At 39.9% G+C, this 24368-nt stretch overlaps 1 protein-coding gene across 3 annotated transcripts in view; it reads right to left on the reverse strand.

The window, feature by feature from the left end:
* CABIN1 (calcineurin binding protein 1) overlaps positions 1-24368 on the reverse strand; it is a 107894-nt gene that overhangs the window by 8766 nt on the left and 74760 nt on the right. For all 3 annotated transcript variants that reach the window (XM_032198893.1, XM_032198895.1, XM_032198892.1), the window contains exons 30-34: positions 24032-24195; positions 21343-21439; positions 19604-20242; positions 19063-19137; positions 6268-6562 (exon numbers count right to left, since the gene is read on the reverse strand). In XM_032198893.1, coding sequence (XP_032054784.1) covers positions 6268-6562; positions 19063-19137; positions 19604-20242; positions 21343-21439; positions 24032-24195 — 1270 coding nt within the window. The remainder of the gene's footprint in view (positions 1-6267; positions 6563-19062; positions 19138-19603; positions 20243-21342; positions 21440-24031; positions 24196-24368) is intronic.

Consider the following 24368-nt stretch of genomic DNA (forward strand, 5'->3'; position numbering starts at 1 on the left):
AAATGAACAGATAACAGCTTCAAGTGCTTCACTGAAGCAGTTGCACCGCTTGCCTTCATCCCTCTGCAGAGCACCTTCCCCAGCAGTTCTGTGTCAGACAAAAAGCCTGAAAATACATTACTGTGATTTGGCAAATCTGCACCACTGAGCCTCCCAAACACTTCAAAAGAGTAAGGGCTACATCCTGTGTGCCTGCAGACACTAGGAAATACCTATGCTATTTGTTCCAGCAACAACTGGTTTACTTTGTATTTTACTGACCACACAGAGTACATACAGGTTTTCACAGCATCGTTACTTTTTTACCATACTAGGTAGATGCTATGCTTTTTTTTCCCCATGTTGATGGAAATGGGTCTGATCCATTGCTCCCTGACACAATGGAGTAAATATCTTGCTGCATTTCCAAAGAATAGTGGCTAATGTGTAAACAATTAATTTCTGTATTCCATCTGCCTTACCCTCTGGCGTGCTGGGAATTAATACAGCTTTTTTTTTCCCCCCCTATACAGCAGCTGCAAAGGCCATGGAAATCCTGAATTTGAAGGAGCTCAGAGTTTCCTCATACACTGTGGTACAAGTCAACGGAAAGACTGGGCTGGAACACAGGTTGGTTCAGCTGAACACAGGCTGGTTAAGGATGCTGACCCACAGAAATAACAGTGGCATCCAGCCCCAAACTGCATGCTGTGTTTGCCATGAGGTACACCACAGCAGGCAGAGAGACCAGGTGTATTTAGTCCATCAGGGGATGCAGGAGGTATCCTTGGTATCCTTTCCTTACACATTTTCTTGCTCTACATTCATTCCCAGTATCCTAGCATGGAATTTATTTATTTATTAAAAAAAAAGTCATAGCTGTAGAAACACAGATTTGCCTTGAAATGCCAAATTCAGGAAATTACATTCAAAGCTGACACACAAAGCCATGTGTTAAAAATTAAGCATCAGTAATTTTGGAGGCGAAAAGCTGCAGAACACAAGTTCTGTGGCCCCCTGAAATGAAAGAAAGTCAAGCAGTCTGCTGAACAGAAGTTCACGCTGTAGTAACGTGGCATACTGCTATATTTATCACTAGAGTCCCGACAGAGTCTGCTGTGCAATTACGTGAGACATACCCCAAACTCTTTCCTAACACTGAGGTCAGCTGTCACAGAACAACATTCATGCTAGGAAAGCTTAAAACAGGTGGCTGCTCGGAAAGTGCTTCCTGGAAATAGTCCCTGGCCCATCCTAATTCCCAAACTCCCAGGTCCCTGAGGGAGCCACATTGGGGCACAGCCAGCAGAGCTCACTGGTACCTTGGTTAAAAAAAAAGCCCTGAAGCACAATACTAACTTTCTCTCTTTTTAAACAAACAAAAACAAAAATAAAAAAATAAAAATAAATAAAAAAAACAACCCATGCCCTCCAATAAGAAATTTACAGGCCAAGATCAAAAAAGCCCAACAGTTTTGTATGGAATGATACAAACTTTCAAATGGCATTATAAAAATTCATCTAAATAGTAATTGTTTCTTTTCTATTCAATTTAGCAAGAGCACACCATTTGAAGAACATCATCTAGTAATAACCATAGATAGCAAATCTCTCGTTTGCAGTCTACTCCCTGTGAATTTTATATACTAGTTACCTAATGAAAGCCATAAGACCCTTCCTTCCCCATCAGTATTTCATCCTTCTTTGACCTGACAGCCAATTAAGCCCAAAACAAATTAGCACAAGCAGCTAAGGGTTTCGTTGTATTCTTTAGAGAGATTTTTCCAAGAACTTTGGAAACCATGCAATACCTGTGCAGTAGGCTTACAACAAGATCTCTCTTCAGTCTGCATTTGTGCAGCAGTTTATAAAATGTTCTGCTGGCAGCAAGCTGAGGCCAGTGAAACAAACATACTGAAACAATACAGCATTGTCATCGTGCTCTTCTACAAATCTTTGTGGTCTCCAGAAGATGCATTGTTACTGCAAGATATCCATAGGGCAGCGCTACAGGGATTTTCAGGGGGATCCAGAGAGCCTCTTTGGCCCCTCAGCCTGCCCAGTCCATGCTATGCCCCTGGCTCTTCCCACCACCTAACAGGGCACAGTTTGGAAGCTGCTGTTCCTGTCCTATTTATTCTTACTGATTGAGCTTGGGCACATATAAACAACAGCTTTAATTTCAAAGGATTTTCCGCACAGTGTTGGACTGAATAAATAAAACTTGGGAAAAAAAAAAGGTAAAAATTAGAAATAGGCATTAACAGTACTGAAAAACTCTGTTTGTTGCAATAGATACTAAATCAGCGTGCTTCCAAAGGGAAGAGGAAAAGACACAGCTGACTGGTACTGCCTGAGCATTAGGCAAAAGGGAATTAAGAAGTCATTCACAAACAGGAAACCCCCTGCTGGCAGTCAGCAGTGAAGTTGTTTTCAGAGTGCACCCATTGTGAAAAATAAAAAGCTTCATGAAAAGGAAGGATCAGACAGGTGGAAGTGAGAATACCAATGCCAACACAGGAGGCAGACACAGAGAGAGATTAGAGAGAGCAAACGGGGAGTTAGTCAAAGGCTGCCTGCTTGATTTCTAAAGGCAACTTCGCAGTCACTAACAGGTGGAAAGGAGCTTCCACCCCAGGGTGCTACAGAAGGCGTGGGGTTACAGGTATTTGAACAGAGCTTTTAAAGCCTTGGAGGAATTCAGCCTTGGGGACTGAGGGAAAAAGCTGTCAAAAACCAGGATAAGTCATATTGTCTGTACAGGAAAGAACCCTCACACCGGGTAACTGCTCGAGGAATAACGCGATACGAAGACTCACATGAGGCCACAGGTCCGTGGCCAGGCTAAACTTCTGTGTTTCACATTTCCTTGAACCATCTGTTGGGATCAACTCTGAACAACACAGTTCAAAACAATTGAACAATACAAATTCAAAACAATTTTGAATTAAGCAGAGAAACCAAGAGATGAGACTGATCATGGTTAGGAGGGCTGAGCTGCTACTTCAGGTCCTTTAAAAAAGAAACTGAATGTTCAAACTGAATTCCACAGTTAAAATAAGGTTAAATAAAGTTAAAACAATTTAGCCTCATTTCTCACTCTCACCATACTACTGTTTACCTTTCCATGCAACCTTCTTCACTGGCATTTATTTCTTCTGCTTCTTGAAGTCAAAGTTCTACAGCTTGAAGCACACTTACACCTGTACCTGCCCTGTTGTGCCTACATAACAAACATCTGAAATCATAGCAGGATTATTTATTTATGGCTTATAGGCTGCAATTCCTCTGCACACTAGAGAAAGACCTGATTGACTTCCTCATCTCTGAATTTCTAAGCTTGGACAGCTGTATCATGACCTTGTTTTGTATTGAAATGCTTTAGGCTTGAATGGATGTAAATTTCATGGAGAGGGGAGAAGAATTTTCATTCTTCCACCTTTATGTTATATTCCAATGAACTGAATAGCTGGTTTTAAGCAAAACACAACATTAAATAATTCCAACTATACAAGCCTCAGTACGAAAAGTCAGATGTCAGATGTGAATGTTTTCCTGTCCATTCATTATAAGAATCGTTATTTGGGCAAGGACACTGAAGTTAAAGAAAATGTCATGATTTTGCAGCAATTTAGAACAGTGTAAAAACAGAGCAGCGGGACACATTGCAGAGGGTTTATCTTAATTGTCCTATTTTAGTTTCCCCACAGAAAATTATAGGCTGAGCCAAAAAGACTAATAGGTCCACAGACATTCCTACATGTAGGAAGCTCTCGTGTTGAAACTACCACTACTTTGCTGCTGGATTTCATCATGTTGTATTCTATACTAGTCATATTAGACAAAATCTCTTGAAAACATCCACATAAGAAATGAGTGGCAACTTCGCTTTTAAAGCCATTCTTTTTTTCTGAGTGAAACCACAGAAAACAATAGCAGCTAATCCTCTGTGACACTGAATACTCTCATATGAACAAATAGATACAGGAGGAGGTTACAAAACATGGCAAGAGATGAGAAAGATGAAAACAGATTACTCTGAAAATGGGGGAACCGATTTTATTATTTATTTTTAAAACAGAAACAGAGCTAATGAGAGGCAGATGAAAAAAAGTGGTAAACCAGATTATAAATAGTACTTTTTAAAGGAGGTGGGTGCAAAGATAGGAGAATCAAAAAGAAAGGAAAAGGAAAGGAAAGGACACAGCAGTAATTGGTGTCTCTCTCAGCTAGAAAAATGACCTGTCAGGTATGTCTGAGAGCCAGAAAGCCAGATACAACACACACACACTCAGCACTGGAACAAGAGCTTTGCAGAGAGAGCCTCTTGATCTTCAGACACAGGGATCCAGGGTTATAATTTTGGCAGCTAGCCCTTCCATCTCCCTCGACCAAGATAAGGTATAGAAGCATAAAAGACCAACGAACAATATGAAACTTCACCACCCTAACAAAGCCTAGGAAGTCAAAAGATTAAAATAAACGTTCTAATCACTGCAAGGCAGCCCGGGAAATTGCTGAGAGGAAAGCATGTCAGAAATGCTCATGAGTTTGTTTGAAAACTGAAAGAATCTGGGACCTCTTATCTGCATTGTCATTCCTACCAGTCTCCTTAGTAAATGCACAGCAACTGCATAAAATAGAGGATTTTTCCCCTGTTGTCTAGGCACAAACCTGAATTACTCCCCGTTGAATAAGCCTGCAAAGATATCTTATGACACTGTGCAACTCCATTCTTCAGCTTCATAAGGAGAATAACAAATGTGGTTTACGCACTGACTCAGCCATTCCCTTCCTTATCGTTTCCCTTCCCCTCCTCTCCCTCCCAAGAGGCTCTCTCCCTACTTTTGTGAAAAAGGAAAATGAGATGATTATAACGCAACTCCTAACACTGGATGTTAAATCTCAATTTTGTCCTGTACTCAGAGATTAGCAAATTGGGAAAACTGATTTCTCCCTCGCTTGTTCTTTGTTGCCCATGAATTCAGCAGACTGCGTGTGTTTAGATGCCAAGGCTGATTACATAAGGCAGTGTATGGATAGAAGTCACAGTACGAGTTTACTTTCACAAAACATCTAGATGATACATAATACCCATTAATGAGTAGGCTATCATTAAGTCTCACAAATCTAGGCACTATTCCCATTGTATCCTTGTCTGTCACTTTCCCCCAAAGCTGTATGTTTGTTGTTCATTCATAACTCTATCTGGGTTCCTATTAATTCTGCTGTGGCATTTTATGGGTAGCTCTAAAGTTCAAGTTTGCGAGCAGATGGAGCGAGTGCAAGCAGCAGCAGGTTTTTCAGACAGTGTTCCTGCTAAGGTTGCAAGGAAGTACACACCATAACAGGTGCTCTACCACTGTAACATGCACAGTGTCCCACAAATAAGCACAGCCATGTCTTTGGGCACCCAAGATAAGTCTGAAACTGGGTCTAATCCTACTGCATTCCCAAAGTGGATCAGCGATTTTTACTACTGCTAACAACGCCAGCTTGCCAGGACAGCAGGAAAGAAAAAGACGGCGCTCTCAATTAACTCTTTCCTCATTTAGGCAATCTGTATAGGACCAAGTATATGACACATTCCTAACCAAATCACACAATCTTGCTACAGAATAAGTAACATTTGTTTTGCCTCTTCAACCCTTTTCTGTACTCCAACTTTGCACATAACCATACTAGGACTATAAATATATTTCCAACATTCCAGTCCTGCCAGATGCTTCTTTTCTCAAATGTGAAACATAATGGTGATGGTACACTAACTTATGAGCTATGCAGAAGCTTGGAATTTTCACAGTATTACGTATCTCCACACACATATACATGGCTGTGATATCTGTGCATCTAATTATGTTAATCTGGCACTTACAAGTCAGATGTAGGCTATCCATCAGTTTATTGCAATTTCAATCACTTCCAACTTTTTAAAAGCATTTGAAGTATTTTAAAGAACCATATCTTTACTTTCTTTAAGAAAAAACAAATGCCACTTCAGACTTAAATGATCTATTTAAAATATTATGTTATTTTTAGGCTGCTATTCCATGATTTCACGTGCAAGTTACATGCAGTGCATACTAGAAGCTCTTTACTCTATCCTAGCAATTAAAATACGTGTAATTTTATACATGTCCCAAAACAAACCCTCTGTTTGTGTAACCTTTTGAGTATGGCCAAGTGATCAGGAAGTGGGACAGAATCAGAACTCAGGCACTGACTCACAACGTGGCCTTGGCAAACTGATTAGAGCGTGCCATGATGTTCTGTCTCCCTGAGACTTACCACGTGCGAGATCACTCATGCTGGGAGCAGTCTCTGCATTCTGACTCCGGAGATGCTCAGTGTCCCTGTGTGACTCCTGGGAGGGAGGCACTGAAGAAGATGCTGAGGAGGAAGAGGATGAAGAGGAAGAGGCTGGTTTGGATTTGGGATGAAGATCATTCAGTCTCAGGAGATTTTCAGGAGTCACAGTGTCTGGATTCACTGGGGCAGGATGCAGCGTGGCTGGTGTTACTGGGAAGAAGCTCTCTCTGGTGTCCTTCGTGTGCTTTGGGGTTGTGGGCATTTCTGCTGTGGACTGCATAAAACACAAAAGGGAAGGCAGAGACAGTGAGAAATACATGCCAGTAATTCTGCACCTGCTACCTGCTTCAGTTACAACCGCAGGCAGTACAACTTCTTGTAGACAGAAAACACTAACAAATAAAAAATCAAACATTATTATAAAGCAATCTTTCTCCTTTACAGATTATTTTCCTGTTCCTTTCAATCCACTTATCAAACTAGCACTTGAACACTTATTCATATTCACATTTACAATGCTTTATTTAACAAGTCCCTCACAACATAACACTTTCCTGAGCTCCATCATTAAGCACAAGTTACAAACTCTTATAAATAGAAATTTATTTCATGCAAAGGTGTGTTGACAAACTTGGCCTGAATGAACAGATACACAGTGCTTTAAGAGAATTTGCAAATTATTAAAATAAATGATTTTTAGTAGATGATATGAGAAGAAATGGAGAAAACAGAAACACGTATTTGCTTGAAAAATAAATCATCAGCCTAGCCCCAAATCATAAGTCCCCAATATCTGCAGAACTGAATAACATCGGTGTTCAATTTGGAACAACACTCCGGGAATTCATTGCCTTTGTAGAAGTTAAAAATGGCACCAAGAGCAACACTTTTCTCCAAAGGCCAAGCTAACAATTTAATGCAGTGCTGTTACTTATGTAGGCAGAAGGGTGACAAAAATTCACCAAAGGGAATAAAAGCACCCATAAAATGAGCATCTTCGCTATAATTTTTATCAGTAATTAAATAAAATATTCTTGCCTGTGGGGCCACAGGATGTTTTTATTTCATGTTCTTTACAGTCTTCATTTAATGGAGACTTACTGTACCATAAAAGATATGGTTGAGTGGAACCTCAGTTGTTTAATTGCCTGTCTCATTCCTCTACCTCTCATACCTCTGCCAGGAATGAACAAAAAGTCATTTTAACCATGGTGATAGAGTACGAGTGTTTGGAATAGAAATAAAGAATTCTGCTGTCAGATGTAAAATCAAATTGGTCCCTAATGTCCTAGATGACCAAAGATTTATTACCGTGCCTTAAGATTCAGCAGAATTTCACTGAGAAATAAAGTAAGCTGGGGAAATTACATCTTTAAAATTCCACGGTGGAAAGCATACAAACACATTTCTGAAAATAAACGGTGGAACGTATTTTAAAGTTCCTGAACTTGATTAATCAATTGCTAAAACATGTGATTAAAGTCTGCAACATTTTATGTGCACAAAAGAAATGAAACATAGCAGTTATAGTCAAAACAATTGCCGTGTAGGATGAAATAAGGTCTACTCTACCTCTGAAAACAGCAAGTTTGTGATGTGTAAAGCCATCAGTTCCAAAACTAAAGGTCTCAAGATGCACAAATAAGATTGTATAAACCTGAGGGAAATTAAGCTGCAGAAGAAAGCCTCACGCCAGAAGTGAGATCACTAGAGGAAATGTTCTCAGCTGTGATTTAGAGGGAAAACCCTTCACACCCATGCACTTCATTAACTCACATAACACGTTATGTAGAACCTGAAATTTCTATGCTTATATTGTATCTATTTTTTTCTGCAGAAATATATGAGGATACTACTAGTTAGTTACTCATTTGTTAAAAATACATCTGCATCTCAAACGGCATTCCTATAAAAATGCACAGCTATTACCACAGACAGAAAGAGGACATCTGGAAAGTAACTCAGCAAGATTGGGATGGCACTCAGAAAAAAAATGATTACTGAGAGAAGGAACACAGCATCATGGAGTAATTCCTGCTGGAAGGGACCTCTGGTCCAACTCCCTGCTCAAAGCAAAGCTGGCTTCAAAGTCAGATCAGGTTACTCAGGGCCAGTGTCCAACCCAGTTCCACGTATCTCCAAGGATGGAGGTTCCATAACCTCTCTGGGCCCTGTTCCAGTGCTCTGCCACCTTCACACTGAACGCTTTTTTTCCTATCACTTCTGCCAAATTTCTCTTGCTCCGACTTGTAACTGGTGCCTCTCATCTGGCTCTTTCTTCTCTACTGAAGACAGCAATTCAATACCCCCCAGCCCTCCAGTAGTCTTCTCCTCTCCAGGATGAAGCAACCCACCTCTCTCTGACTTCACTGCTCTAAGGTCACACCGGTGACCAGAAACCAACTCCTTGTCCACCAGGACCCCGAGATTGTTTTGCCAGTGCTGCTCCCCAGCCAGATGTGTTACACCGGGGTCATTCTGCTCCAGATGCAGGACTTTGCATTTCTCTTTGCTGAGCCTTCAGGAAGTTCTTGTTGATGCTATCCTCCAGCCTAGCGAAGGTCCTCTGAACAGTAATTTCCATTCTCCATCTTCTTGACCATGCCCTCCAAGTTGGTGGCATTCATGAACTCCCTGAGGTTTCACTCCATCCCACCATCTGGGGCCTTACAGAGGATGCTGCCCCAAAACGAGCCCCTCAGGAACGCCACCAGGAACTGGCTGTCAGGTGGAAGCCCAGTGGTCAGCCACCGCACGGGGACACAACAAACGGTGAAGAGAAGAAGGCCTCCTTGCAAGTCGTGGATGGCCAAGCACACAAGGAAGAAAGCTTGAGACTGAAATAACCCTTATAGGTGTACATAAGTAGAACAAATTCATATTTAAATTTCTCTCAAAATAAGGACGTGCTATCAGGGGCAAAAGTCTTTTTTTTTTTTTTTTCTTCATTTTCTTTTTTTCCCTACCAGGTGAAGTTGCAGTTTGGGCAAGTTTTTTTTTTTCCCCCCATATAAAATTAACCTGCCTTATCCAAATGTTAATTGCAGTAAGATTCCTAATGCACAGTCAAATAGTACAGCCTCATATACTAAAGCCTGGCAACCAAAGATTTTCATATTTATGGCTTTAAAGGGAACGTTCCAGATGTGACCTGGTACAGAGCTGTCGAAGGATTCTGGAATTATGTTCTTTTCAACCCAGTGAAACAGACAGACCTTGACAGGAGGAAAAAAAAAACACAACAACTCCTCTCAGTGACTTTCTTTTCTCAAAACAGTGCGTGGGGGTGGGAGAAAAGGAGGAAAAGCTATCTTTAAATAAAAGATGAAGCATAAAAACACAAAACAAAACAAAAAGCTACCGTGCATTCTGTCATTCACATAGCCCTAACAAAAAGGGATTTAAGCCTGGCTTATAGGTTTTATTGGACCCAGAAACTGGAGAAAATCCAAAAGTTGTGTACAGAATGCTAGGAGAACTTCTTCTTTAAGACATTCGTTTTTTAATTTAAGGGCAAGAATTTCAGCACCTCTGATCAGTTAAGTGTTGTTACTCCCAAACTCCAGGTTAGTGCAATGTCATTCGCTATGCTGTTCATCAAGAGTTATGGGGCCACGCCATCATCATCATGTAGGTGACTGCCTCCAGAAAAACACCTTGTAACACCACATTTGAAAAGTAAACCTAGAAAAACTCATTACAGGAAGTCTTGCATTTGCCAAAACCACTTTATGTTCATCTATTCTTACTGCTCTGTCAACACAAGGCACAATAAAGATTATCCTGCACAAATGTGAAGTAGGAAACAGAGTAGCACTGATAATCCTTTAACAGTGTTTTATGTTTCCTCATTGAGGCTGTTCTCATAGAGCAGGGATTCTTCTTAATGCCTGCTTTGCTGTGGCACTTTTAAAATTACAAAAATTCTCCTTCCCTCACCCCTCCAACCCATCTCACCCTGCTGAGCTTCCCTATTATCACTGCTGCTTTTGATCTACAGCAGCTTTATCATAAAGTGGCTTTAGTTACTGAGGGGAATCTTCTGTTTTCAGGCATGATGCTCACAGAACAAGCGCATATAACCGAAATAAGATGAAAACTTATTTAACTGCCTTCCTTATATCTTTTGTTGAAATTACAGGTTCATCCAGTCAAGATTGGATTTTCTTCTGGATTTTTATTGAAGAGCATGAAGTTCTACTTTTGTCTCGACTACCATACTATCAAAGTGGATGGAAGAAACATTTAAGACATTAATATCCAAACAATGTGTCACAGACTGAGAAAAATAGTTCATTACTTCCATAAATATCTACCATCTTATCTCCTGTTCTTTAAACCATCTAGTAAAAATGTTCTTTGTTATGAAGTTCGTATAAAGCCAAAATTCAAATGAGTAATTAGCATGCATGTTTGTATGGATTATGACTATTTCTAACTTAAACACATGAAGGGATCCAAATCATCTCCTTATTTGCTCAAACCTTGACTATTTCAACATACTTCTCTGAGAGATGATTCAGCTTCAGGGAGGCTATGGGCAAACCCATCTCATGTTGAAAAATGATGTAAACAAAGTAAATAAAATGCAGGAAAACAGGCCCTGGAACAGCCTTCCACTAGGAAAACCAGTAGTGAAAAATAAAAGAATTTTTTTCAGAGATGTTACTGGAAAAAATAGCTCCCTATTATTTCCCAGTGAAGCAGCTCAGTAATGAAACAACAGCACGAAAAAATAATAAAATAAAATTGGGCATTAAGTCATAAGAAAATTGTGCTTTATAGACTGTCTGCAAAGGCAGGAGGTGACAACCTGAGCAAGGTTATATTTCTGCCTTGTTGTTTTCAACATGTTCTGAAAAACAAATAAATCCTACAGGAACCTTACTATATTGCCTCTGGAACACTTCACTGCTTTGTGGCTGTGGGAAAAAATAACGTTCAAATGTTCCATAAAATGGGAAAGCAACAGGCTTCCCAACAGGAGTTTCCTAATGAAAGATGCTGGCACTGCAACTATTACATAACGTTTGGTGGTGGTGGTTTTTAAACTAGTCTCACATCTGAGTGTGGCATCCTGGCAGGACTGAAGTCAGAACCCCCCAAACAACAGGTACACCTTTTCAGAAGGACACCTTCCTGGAAGCCATCGCATGAACTGTCTGACTGATATGCCGGCCGCGTTCTACAGCATTACTGCTCCAGCTTCTGTTCAACACTGTTATAATTATACCATGTCTTTTCATATTTTTCCTCCTGATCTCACTATGGCAATATTTTGAAACAAATCTCCCTTGGAAGTTTTCTCCAAAGTGCATTAGAGCTGCAATATCCATTATCCATAACCCAGATTCTGAGGAACCTTCTATTTCCTAAGATTACTGTTTTATACACGGAGCATAATGAACTTCATATATGTTGACCTGACTGCATTCCAGCCTAAGAAAATCCCCCATTTGCACAAATGCATCTGGGACTTAATGTCCTGTTTTACCCAGGCAGCAATATTCTGGCAATACTTTCATACACAAACAGCAGCATTATTATGGACGGAGAAAGATAAGGAAGTAGGATGAAAAATATGAATAGACAAACTAAGAGATAAAAAGTGACTTTTCTTTCCTTCATGTTCACTTAATGATTGCTTTCTGCAGCAGACAGAAGGAGGAGAGCTGTTAATTATATCAAGAATACACCTCCAGGATAGAGTGAGAGGGGGATGCCATGGCAACTGGCAAATGCAACAGTGAACAAAATGGTCACCCTTTGGTAGGAGTGAGACCATGAAAAAGCTCGTCCTCTCGTCCCCTCGATCCTCACCTCCGCCTTCCTCCTCCTTTGTCATCTTTGCTGCATTAATAAAGCACGCAGACAACTCAGGAAAAACAACTTTCACTGTAAGCAGTCTCTGACATCTTGATGTGCAGGAAGAAAAGATGAAAATTAGCAGCATGTGGGTGGAACAAAAGGGGGGAAACACATGAGGTAGAACTAGAGATTATTATTTTCTAATTATTTAATATTTGACTTATCTCCTCCCATCCCCAGCGAAGTGCCTTTACAGAGAGGGCTTTTAGCTCTGTTTCTCGAAGAGAACAGCTTGCTATGGCTTTTTTTTTTTTTTTTTGAAGTGAGAATTTGAGAAGAAAATGCTCTAGACGTTCAAGGCAGTTCAAACAAGTCACTCGCAAGTTTTCTCCCTGAAGAAAAAAGCTTAAAAGACTGTAGCTGCAACGCTGGCTGCATTCCACAGCAGCAGGGGAAAAATCCACTGAAGTGCCCTCTAGCTCCACGCACAGAAGACGATCCTTATTCTGTTCCAAACAAAACGTCACATTCACTGTAAGGTCAAACACAGAGACTGGAACTTCACTAGGCTGGTGGTCAGGAGTCAATCCAAGCACTTTGCTGCTGAGGTTGTGTGCAGTTCCAGCTACAGGCTCCATACACCAAGCCCATTCCCTGCATTTCCCTAAAATCCTTCACTGTGAGGGACCAGCCGAAAACCAGCCATTGCCAGCACTGGGGAGAGTCACACCGGCGAAAGAAGAAACCAAGACCTCCGATACCTGTTTTGGAACTAGAGAAGGGTGGAAGCAGCAGCCCTAAATCGCTGCCTTTCTCCCACAAATATTGCTTTTCTATTACGGAGGTGGCAAAAATTTCGTAAAAGCAAAGATCATGCTGGCAGCCTGCCAGGAGCCTGAAAACACGGCTGATTTGCATAACCTGATTGTGCCTTTGTGTTTATAACAAATTTACTTGTTTTGATTCTAGTGGCAGCTTCTTCATGAAGCGTCATGTTTAATTAGATCCGATATTAAAAATCGCTGGAGTTGTGACTGCAGGTTTAGAAAGGGGAAGCAAGGAGAGCGCTCAGAGGTTGGCACCAAGGAGAGGTAGAAGGTGGTCGCAGATGTGGTACTTTGGGAAAGGAGAGCAGAGTTATGGGCAAAAGGCAGGATTTTACCCGTCAGAACAGCGCGGGGAGAGCTCGAGGTTTTGCAGCTGGAGTAGGAAAGGGGGGGGCTGAAAATTTCTTTTCTCTCGCTCTTCAGGGATTGAGTTGGTCCCAGAGCAAGGATTTTTTGGCTAAGGCAGCAGTGAGTCTTAAATAACTCAGCAATGTTGAAACAGTCCCTTCTCATGACATTTAGATGATATACTATATGGTGAGGAGCCAATAGAAACGCTCAGCTTCTACAACGCTAGCTTTTCCTAGGACTTTCTACATTCAGTTCCGTATTCTCAAGGGTCAGAGCACAGGACTAGAGACTTAGTGGCATTTTGGAACTTTGCCTTTGAACACTACTGTATTTTTAGATGTTAAATCCATGTGCAATGTTGATGTCTGCAATGTTTTAAAGCTGTTCCATATAAATGCAGTTCTCAGGACTGGTGATGCACAGTATACCCTAACGCGTGACCACAGAAGTTTCACTTGTCCTCTTCTCTTCAGACTACCTGTCATGACAGTTTCAACACCGATGAAAGCTGTAATTTTAGCGTTAAAGCACTCAGTATTAAGCTTGCAGTAATAGAAATACTTTTTCAAATTGCAAGTCAAGAAAAAAAAAGCATTCTTAGATTGAAGTATCTCCACTTGCACTAATGGGATACGTTGTGTATTATGAATCTTCATCCTAGTTCGTGCTGCAGTAACTTTCCCACACAGACTTGTCTTTAATGGCATCAGACATCATCATTATACATAAAACGAAGAATTTAATATGACCGACTTTAGGCAGTCAGTGAAAAGGCTTATTAGAAATTCCCTAATTATCTGGAAGCTTCAAAACTCTTTTCTGCTGGCCCTCCTCAGTCCTCAGGACAACACATTTAAGGATAATGCTACGTCAAGGTCAACCTAGTCTGCCTCAACCTTTCATTCTCCCTCACCAAGGCCTCCTAGGTATTCAGTTTCCAGGGACCATTAATTTCATATGAAAATCATAGTTGGCGAGACTAAAAATATATCTCATAACTCAGAGCAATAGCTGACTGCTTTCAGGATCTCTGCAAATCTTTTTAATAACTTTCTCAGACTGAGAAAATAAAAAAAAAAAAAAATAAAGAACAAGCATCCTTCAAAATGCTGTTTGACCATGAACTGGTCAAATAATTTCTCAAGTAACTTCAGTAAGTTAAATACTAATGACACAGTGACCGTTACTGGGCAGCAGTCTCAATACATTTGATACTTTTCTGTCAAAGATCTTGCTCTCAATAAGAACTTAAAAGGAAATACACAAAAAGAAAGACTTTTGGTCACACCTGCTCTCCAACCCAGCACGTTGCACAGCCTCACAGACACCTATGCCAGCACGGAGGAACGCTTCCATACACACCATGGCACAGGAAGCAGCAGCCACCGAGGAATCAGGCTCACTTCTAGCAGCAGTTCTCGTTTAGAAGTGCTGATTTAACTATGCTGTGTTCTTGCACTGTGATTCACTGCCATGTCTCCCGGAGGTATTATTTTAAACAACAATAAATCCAGAAAACCCCAACATCACCATAACCCGTAAGTTCAGCCAGAACTACTTCTTTTCTTCCCTCAGATAAAAACAGCCCAGCAGGCGAGACTAGAAAAAAATAAATTTCAGCAAGTGAACAAAACCCATTTGCCCCCTAACAAAATGAAAATCTGGCCACCCCCCGTCAACCAAAGAAACTTCTGAAACTGCAAAATGAAATTGGCTCAGTACCTGCTCACAGTCTACCCAATATGCAAAGTAAAACAAAAACGTGGAATGGAGCATTTCATGTTTTCTTTATTCTTCCTCTCATTCAACTCCTACCCAAGGATGCAGTTGCACATCACTATGGCATCCCTGCTGCTGCTCCTCTTTCAGATCAAGGTTTGCATGGTGCACAGCTTCAGAAGAACAACTAGGCACTGTACAAACACAGCCAATGCTGCCACAGTCCAAACTTTTCCAGTTTGACTATTCCCTCCATGACTTTAGTAGCATAAAAAATTAAATGTCTTTGGGATCACAACCCCACTCCTGACAGGTTGGTCTGAACTAAATTTAAGCAGGCTCTGGAACTTGACTTTTATTTTACTTTATTTTTAAAAATAGTGCAGTAGGCTAAAGAGTACTAGGTCAATACTACAAAATGGGATTGTTTGAGAAGACATTTGGTTAAATCCTCAGCATACATTCACTTAGTCACACAAAGGCTCAGTGACTTCAACAAGAGCAGTTAAATACACAACAAGCAGCAAAACTGAATTCTCTGAAGGGCTGAAATGGAGTCTTCTGTCCCTGATGTGAGCAGGGTATGCTGCCACACCAAGCATGATCTCATGACACAATACCTAAATTCTCTGTTGAAATGTCAATTTTCAATAGAGAATACTTCCATTCTAACAAGCCTCCAGGAGCACATGAGCTTTGCATGGCAAAGCTTTGTACCACCTTCCTTTTCTGCCTTCTTCAAAGCTGCGAGCCAACCTTTATAAGCCACTTCCCCAGGTATTAGGTTGACTCTGTAGAAGAGGATACTTGAGTCCCATTGGCCTAAAATGTGTTAACATTACCTCAGTCACGAAGACCACAGAGGATTTCTGAAATGAATTGAAAGTGTCACAGCATTGTCAAGCTATTAAAAGGATTAGATCTCATCACAGAAGTATAATAACCCACTTCATCAAATTCCGTTTACTGATTGCCGTATTGTTTCCTGCTTGTGCCTGAAGAGGCATATAAAAAGATTTCAACAGAGTTGTTAAATATTTAGGTTAAAAACCTTGACTGGTCTGGAAGACAGCTGAAATGCTGTAATTCAAATATCTCCTAATTTAGTAGGAAGCGAAAACTTTCATAAAGAAACCATATACTGTCTGGAACTGCAAAATACAACAACTAGCAGAGGAAGACATATATCAAGATGGGTTTTGTGCTTGCTTTTTGTTTTTTTGGCCGGCAATTCCATGGGATAAGAGACTGAAGAACCACAGGCCCTGTAAACCTATTCAAACCATCCAATAACAAAGCACTTCTCTGGCCTGCGGCAGCTTTATGCATGACATCATTTATTTACAGAAGGCGAATACTTGCCAATTTTAAATAAAACAGGATCCAGTCTGTTGAAAACAGACAGATGTCTACAAGAGCGGCTATTCCTGTGTCTCCACACTAATTCAGTGTGTTATACTAGCAACAGTAGGACAGCCTCACACCGCTAACAAGATCTGCTAGAAATAGACGAAAAGGAGACTGCAGAATGTGATAATCTCATTAGTTGGGACTGCTTCCTAAAAGGGACTGCTTACAGGCTTCAAAGTGCATCACATTAAGAAGTATGTTTTATTTCTAGTGATTTAACAGGAAATTTCATTGCCTCCAGTGCAGCTAAATACTAGCTCACCTACTGCATCTATTTCCAGATTAATTTGTGTGCAGGTTTTTCACCATTCTAACATTTTGCTACATGCCTGATGAACCGTGGACTTTGCTGGAAGAGCTGGCACAGCAATCACATACCCAGAACCTTCACAAAGGCCCAGCAAGGAACTTGGCTGATACACACAGCTTCGCACAGTTTTTGAAAAGGTAAATACATCCAAAAAGCAAATTGTAACATTACTTTTTAAACAAGCTTATTGGCAAACTCCTTTTTAAAATCATAAAACAGTGCAATGTCTCCTATTTTTCCCCAAGATAAATAATTAAGACTAAGAAACATCTTAACATTCTGAGCCAATATTTCTTTGTTAGCAAACCACTGTTAAATACCAGAAGACAAGCAAAGAAAGATTTTCACTACAACACCTCTCCTGACATTTCTGTTCATTTCTACAGTTCAATGGAAAAATGTTACTTGTTTCCTGAGGGGCAAAAACTGGAGAAAAATGTTTCCTCCATGAAAATCTTAATGAAGAAAAACTCCCTTTACTCTTACATCTTCTTCTGTTATTCTGCTAGGAGATGCACTGTCTAAATGCACATTCTAATTAGATGCACTCTACGGTAATTTTTACTTCAGTATTAAAAACTGGAAACCTTTACAGATACTCAAGATCCAGACTTTCTACAGAGTACAGAGAAAAAGACAGGTTGGCACATCTCCTACCAAATAAAATTGACACCATTTCAGGAAGAAATTTAGTATGCAGGTAATCTTGTACAGAACAAATGGTGAATAATAGAGTCTGCTCTGAGAGCCTGAACCTCCTCTAGCCTCCTCGATAAGGCAGTAATAACCAGTAAAACAATATTCATCAGAATGAGATGAGGAGAAAAAGTACCTAGAGATTCAAGAGAATGATGCATGAAAATACAAGGTTCAAGCTCCAACAGAAGGCAAATATTAAATGGGAACAAACAACAACAAAAAAAACTCTGAAGGGTTTCAGGTATTTCACAGAAGGCATAGAAATATCTGATTTTCCCAGAGTTGCAGAATAGACAAGTCTAAACCTTGCTGCAGGAGCTGACCTACGGCCTCAGTTTCCTGCAGCTCTAATAGGTAGAAAATCCTAAAAGGAAGGCCTTTAACTCTAGGTAGCATAGGAAGTTCACCTTGCAAGTTTTGCCTCCTATTAACCAGCATCCCTAATGCTACTGTGCTTTAGTTAGCGTATATGACAAATACATTTCCAGAACACACTAGAGGAAGGACCAGAAGGCATACGTTATTTGAGGCTAGGTTGAATAGATTTAAAGAACAGAGGCAGTGTCTGGTGATGTATATCAGATTTGCTTTGTGAAGTAGAAGAATTATCTGAAAGTTTAACAGAAGTATTTGTTTTGAAAGACAGGTGAATTAGGTATTAAAATCCATTCCGCAGTAAGACAATATTTAAACTGCTGACATGAGATGTGCCTCCTCAAAAGGTTATGTTTTTGCAAAGCAGAGACAGCTGTATTTTACAAAAGAAAGACCTCTGCCAAATTTCAAAAATCGAAAAGAGAAATTCTCAAAGACTTTTGTTGTGCTTCAATTGTTATGAAAATTAACACACAGGCAAGTGATGGAGAAGCAGACAGTTCTCCCCCTTCTGCAACCATAACACTTCTTTTGGTAGCTGGTAATCTGCAATGCATTACGTTGCTATCTCTAGAGCAGTCAGAGCCATATACCAGAGGTATATTTCTCATATACCTCTACTGTGCAAAACACACAATGGGAAGAGGAAGTTACAGGAGATGATGGCAAATTGAAACATTAGGCAAAATGAACCACTAAACATGCTATTGATCCATTTCAGGCTTAATTTCCCATTAAAGACTGATAATAATCATCCCTTTAAAGCTCTATAGATGTTTGCTGGAGAAACCCAGATACTACAAGCTAATACAAACTGAGTAATACAAGAGTTAAAATCAGAGTTATTGTTGCAAGCTGAAAGAGAAGACATTTGGTACCTCCGCAGCAGGGTGCAATGTCAGCAAGGAAAGAACTGATGAGGTTGTTAGCCCTTACGGGATCAGAGAGAAGTAATTACCATCCATGAAACGCTGAGGAATGATGCGGACATTCAGAAAATCATAGTGTGCCTTAAGTATTTCAATTTGAAGATTATTTAATGCTTTCAAGAAAAGATTTTGGGCACGCAAATTCAACTTCAAGCAAGACAAACAGTAGTAATGACCCTAATGAAAGGGATGAGCTTCCTCCAGTAATGTGGCCCCACTTATCCTTAGACAACAGTACAAGAGAAGTAGGTATTTCTAATTTCTGCAAGCACTCAGCCACAGACTTGACTTTACAGACAATATAATAAAAGCATGTTACAAGTAACAAGGACTTCACAGAGCTTACCTGTTTCTGTGCTGATGCTCCCATATGCACCTGGCAAAACTTGACTGCCTGTTCAAGTGCTGCTTCTTCATCCACCTGAATAGAGAATCACAATTAATGAAGTCATAATTACTTAGATCATTTACAAATCCAATTACATTCAGATGAAATGGGGATGCGGAGCATGGTAAGTGGGAGAAGCAGCACTCCTACGGCAGAAAAGTGATCTTTAAACGTATAATCCTGAGTAACTGAAGATACACAACTCTTTTTAAACTCAAACTAACATTTAGTATGAACAAACTCTACGGAACTGGTAGTAGGGCTCTTAACTGATTTCAGCAATTTAGAACTGGGTTCTTGAGTTCCAAAACACAGAGGGGCTTACCCCGCCCTTCCCAACAGCGCTCTTGTAGAGAGCAGTTCTCTGGGAGACACTTATCTCCACCTTTTGAACAGATACAGGGCCAACCTTATACTGCTTGGTTTGGCGATTACTGTTACTGTCTAATAATCTCTAAGGTCACCAACAGAAATTACAATGAACAACAGAATGCTTTACCTGTTTAATCAGCATGTACGTCTCAGACATGATCTTCTCAATTTTACCCAGGTCATAGGCCATAACTTTCTGACCTTGCTGCCATACCCGGTAAGCATCAAGTAGAAGTGTTTTCCCAGAATCTACATCCTCAAGTAATTTCCTCTTCCTGCTGGATCTCTGGACAGGTTCTTCCGTAGGTACTGCTTGAACCGTTCCTTTAGTTGCCTGCTGCTGCTTTGAGCTGATACTTAGCTCTTCCAAAGAAAGTTCTGCAGTCCGGCTCTCTTGAGCTCTCTCTTTTGAGTTCCTGCCAGCCTGAATACGGTCTGGCTCACCGCATTTACATGAAGAATCAATTTTTTCAGGGTCATTGGAATATCCATCGAAATCCATAGGCTCAACTGAACCAGGCCTAGGGAGCTCTTTAATTTCCTTGTCATTCTTGTCATCATGTTCCAATATGTCCATAGCATTAGGAATTTGTCCCTGGGTCACTTCTTTTACTCCATTTTCAGTACTATGTACTACTCCATCCGATAAAGCTTGCTTTTTGGGAAGGACATCTTTGCCCTCTTCAGCGCTAGTTTTATTAGAAACGTCTGTTGTCATCCTTCCTGAAGCAAGGTTAGAAGACTTGGAACTCTGATCTTCTGAAACCTTAATAAAAGAAGTCATTCTTCTCTGTTATTATTGAAATCAAAAAGCATTTCAGCACAGCTATACTACCATGACTACTGACATGAAGAACCTTCACATTACTGCCTCTGCTGAAGAAAATATATTACTTCATATTCATTCTTGTTTGTTCCTGAGAATTAATTAATCCAAGCCACAAGTCTTATAATTAAAGTATTTTAATCAGTTAAACACCACAGAGAAATCAACAGCACAGGCTGAACCAAATCTGCAATGATTTTTTTTTTTTTTAAACTGAAGTCAACACTATGGAATCCCATTAAATGAAATCCAAGGTTTTAGTAGCACAAATTTTATTTTTAATGTATTAAAATCAAAACTGCATCTGTTCCTTTGGCAGCTGCAGATCAACCTCAAATACCAGAATCTTTCCTTTGGTTGCTCTTGCATAACATTATTACTAGATGAAGTATGCTAAACTCTGCTATAATATTTCAGTTTTGTACCTTTACATCTGTAATGGACTAAAGATAGAAAACCTCAGTACCATATCCCTTTGTTCAAATATTGCTGATCTTACAATTTCTTACAGACATTTTCTTTAAGTTCCTTAAGACACTGCTAACTTGGAAAACCCATAGGAACAAGTCCTTCCTTGAATGTATTTACAAAAAAAAAAAATCAAAGTTCTAGTTATTTTAATCTGTAAACTTATTAGTCTCTAAATGACATTTAGAAATTGGCAGGCATGCAAAATCCAATTGTCTAGCTTTGTTTTGTAAGAGGAATTGTAGATCATTTTAAATGAAAGTTGCAATAGACTCCACCTGAAAATGCAATAGTTCTTATATCCCATGTAATTACTATTATTCAAAATTTAAAGGTAGTCAAATTAAACTTACTGTAATCCATTCTCAACCATTATATTTATTACTGAATTTAAAAATCAAAAAAAGAACAATGCTGGAAGACAGTTTTCTGTGTAACTGCATATAAACAGAAGTTATGAGAAGTGATAGAAACGTAACCTTTCAACTTCAGTAGATATAAAGAACAAGTAAACTGAATCTAGGAAAACCTAATCATTAAATCAATGAGCATCACACACACTGCTGCCTTACTTGCGTCAGATCGTTGAGCGTCTCCTCCAGCACTTTCACTGTAAGCACGAAGGCTTGCTGGGCCAGAACCTGGCGATCTGCATCACGCAAGTACTTCCTGTGCCACAGTAAAAGAACATAAATGAAGCTAACTGCCAAAAGGTTAGGTGACTAAAAGCAAGTACCGGGATTTAAAACAAAAATTATTTTAAATATGCTAGAAGAAAGCAAACAAAACATATTATACATGAAAATTGTATACAGAGGTGTGTACATGTAAACTCATAAAATGTAACATTTTAACTATGTTTCCCTCCACCTCTCTTCTCCCCATAATAATCAAAGACACGCATGAAGTAAAAGGTAGATAGCACTACCTACAAGTGTAGGTGAGGGAAGGGGAGAAATGCAAAAACTACAGAGTGAAAGAGACAACCAGGATTATAGTTTTCTTTTATCAAGCCATTGGTACTCCTCAAATACTAACTGTGTATTCAAAACCTTCATAAAAAGAGAATTAGTCACACAACATTATCTTGAACCGCCAGGTGATTTTCATGTTATGGATAAACTGGGCATGTGATATTAAGGACATCAGCAAATCCCTCTTCTCATTGGTCATATTGGTTAATTTCAAATCGAGGTTTTTAGAGCTAAAACACTGATGTGCCAATGCCTTTTTCTTATTTAGTACTGTAAAAACCTGACATTCTAACTGTAGAGCTTACTCTACGGCTTCATTTAATTTACTACATGGCAACTTCACAGCATTATGATGCTTTAGACCACTTTCAAGGAAAACATTTCCAGCAATCAACACTACCCAATTGAGTTTGATAGAAAAACGGTTTTGTATTTCAGAATGGGATAGTTTTAATGGGCTAAAATCAAGTAAATAATTTTGAAGGATGCTCTTTAGTCAGCAAGTTGACATTTTTAATAAACATTTTCTCTCTACAACATTACATTAAATTAAAAATTTTTCTTTCTCTTTCAGAAAAAAGATAGAAAAACTTGACTCATCATTAATTCTGATTTTTGTTGTTGTTGTTTAGGTAGGGTTGCTAAAGGCGCATACCAGGCACACCCAGAACATTTGTAAGTTCCTGTAATGATTGCAGTTCACCATGGCTGGCATTGGCTGATCCAAAACATCAAATTACTTGTTTGTTAAATTCAGTCTAGACTTATAAATAACATAATATTTTTAGTACAACTGTGGGCTTGCTTAGAGCAGAATTTAAGCCTTCTATGGTCCAGTTCTTCTGATATGTTAAAAGTCAAATATTTTTGGCTTCAAGTTTGCTGAACATGTGGTGACATATTCCCAGATATACTATGATCTATGCAAATTCACATGCACTCACATGAGAAAAATACATTAAGAAACCTTCAATGCCTCCAACTTATTGCCATCAATCATTCAGGTCAATTTCTCAAGCATTTGCCAGAGACTAATTTCAATGTTTCCCACTCAGTGAATAACTAGAATTTTACCTCGATTGCTTCAGTATTTTCTGTAGAAGTTTGTCTTCCCATTGATACAAATCTGTATATAGTTGTCGTGGTTTAACCCGGCTGGCAGCTAAACACCACGCAGCCGTTCGCTCACCCTCCCCCCTCCCTCTCTGGGACGGGGGAGAGAAATGGAAAGTGAAGCCCGTGAGTTGAGATAAAGACAGTTTAATAAGACAGGAAAATAATAATAATAATAATAATAATGATGATACAATGGTGATAATACGAAAGTAATAATAGTATGTACAAACAAGTGATGCACAATGCAATTGCTCACCACCCGCTGACCGATGCCCAGCCTAACCCCGAGCAGTCCGGCCCCCTCCCCCCGGCTAGCCACCCCTATATATTGTTTAGCATGATGTCAGATGGTATGGAATACCCCTTTGGCTAGTTTGGGTCACCTGTCCTGGGTCTGTCCCCTCCCAGCTCTTACTGCACCCCCCAGCCTGCCCGTTGGCAGGACAGAGCAAAGGCTGAGATGTCCTTGGCTTAGTATAAGCACTGCTCTGCAACAATTAAAGCATCGGGGTGTTATCAGCACTCTTCTCATTCTAAGCCAAAACACAGCATTCCACCAGCTACTAGGAAGAAAATTAATTCTGTGCTAACTGAAACCAGGACAATAGTTCACATTAAATGGCTTTTTTTTTTTTTTCTCAATTAGGGTTAATACAATTAAAATTAGATCACCCTTGAATAGCACAAGCTTTTTAAATAGCATCAGCTGCCCGTAGCCACATAACCATTGTTCAGTCAGTCAGGGATTACAGGAAGGCAGGATGCCTGGGCCGTGACCTCTCACTGGACAAGACTCTTATGCAAGAGGCCATCAGAGGGGTGCAGAAGTCGCAATGCTCTGTTCCACCAGGGAATCCCTTCACAGGATAGAAAGCCTCTGGAAGTCTGGTTAAGGCAGATGCATTTCTCTTGAAACTCCGAGCAGCCACGCAGAGAAACTCCAGGCTCTATTCTGGAATCATAACCCTGAGAAAATTTAACCATCGCTCCACTATATTCCCATGGAAGTCTGTCTACAGACTGTTTCCTAAAGGAAGAATGTCTTTTTTATTTAAAGAATATCCTGACTTGGAAGGGACCCACAAGGATCATCAACTCCAAAACACTTACACAAAGAACAAAACATAGGCAAAACTTTACAAAGTAACAGATTAAAAGAAGTATCTCATACTTTCCCTGATCAGGGGTCCTCTGTAGCATAGATGAGACTTTCAGCAAGGTGTTGTAATCCTTCAGCTGTGCCAGCACGTTTAGCAGTAAGACTATAGAGCGGTTCATATGAGATGCGAAACTGCCCGGACGGTCGATTTCATCCACGGGGATGCGCCAGATTCCCTGTAAAGAGAGGAAAAGAGGAAAACCCTAAAGAAAGATCCAGATGAAAAGGACAGAAAGCTTAAAATGTGCACCTGGTTCCTCAGCATACAGATTTTCAGAGAATCAGGGGAATAAAGGACAAATAGGGAGATGTGGACTTAAAGGCAACTGATTAATTCCTGTTAGTAGCA

Source organism: Aythya fuligula, chromosome 17 (genome assembly GCF_009819795.1).
Source record: "Aythya fuligula isolate bAytFul2 chromosome 17, bAytFul2.pri, whole genome shotgun sequence".
NCBI classification, from domain to species: Eukaryota; Metazoa; Chordata; class Aves; order Anseriformes; family Anatidae; genus Aythya; species Aythya fuligula.